This window comes from Egretta garzetta, unplaced genomic scaffold (assembly GCF_000687185.1).
Source record: "Egretta garzetta isolate BGI_Z169 unplaced genomic scaffold, ASM68718v1 scaffold6, whole genome shotgun sequence".
In the NCBI taxonomy this organism is placed as follows: domain Eukaryota; kingdom Metazoa; phylum Chordata; class Aves; order Pelecaniformes; family Ardeidae; genus Egretta; species Egretta garzetta.
The window spans coordinates 460,070-460,300 of NW_009260080.1; the positions used below are offsets into that span (position 1 = coordinate 460,070).

Below are 231 nucleotides of genomic sequence, written 5' to 3' on the forward strand. Positions count from 1 at the left end.
CGCAGACACTGCGGCGGGGCGGCAGCGGCTTCTTGTAGTCCTCCAGGCAGATGGGGGTGTACATGCTGCAGAGGAAGAAGCGCAGGTCCGGGGAGCACTGGATCTCCACCAGCGGCCAGAACTGGTGCACCTCCAGCCCGGCCTCGTCCTGCGTGTCGTGGTTGAACTGGTTGGGCATGTAGGTGTAGTTGTAGCCGATGCCCTTGCCGAGGGGCCCGGGGATCTCCTGGC

At 65.4% G+C, this 231-nt stretch overlaps 1 protein-coding gene across 1 annotated transcript in view; it reads right to left on the reverse strand.

Annotated features, from left to right (window-relative positions):
• Positions 1-231, reverse strand: part of FZD8 (frizzled class receptor 8) — a 26,816-nt gene that overhangs the window by 1,480 nt on the left and 25,105 nt on the right. Inside the window, 1 exon segment of the mRNA XM_035896802.1 lies at positions 8-226. Coding sequence (XP_035752695.1) covers positions 8-226 — 219 coding nt within the window.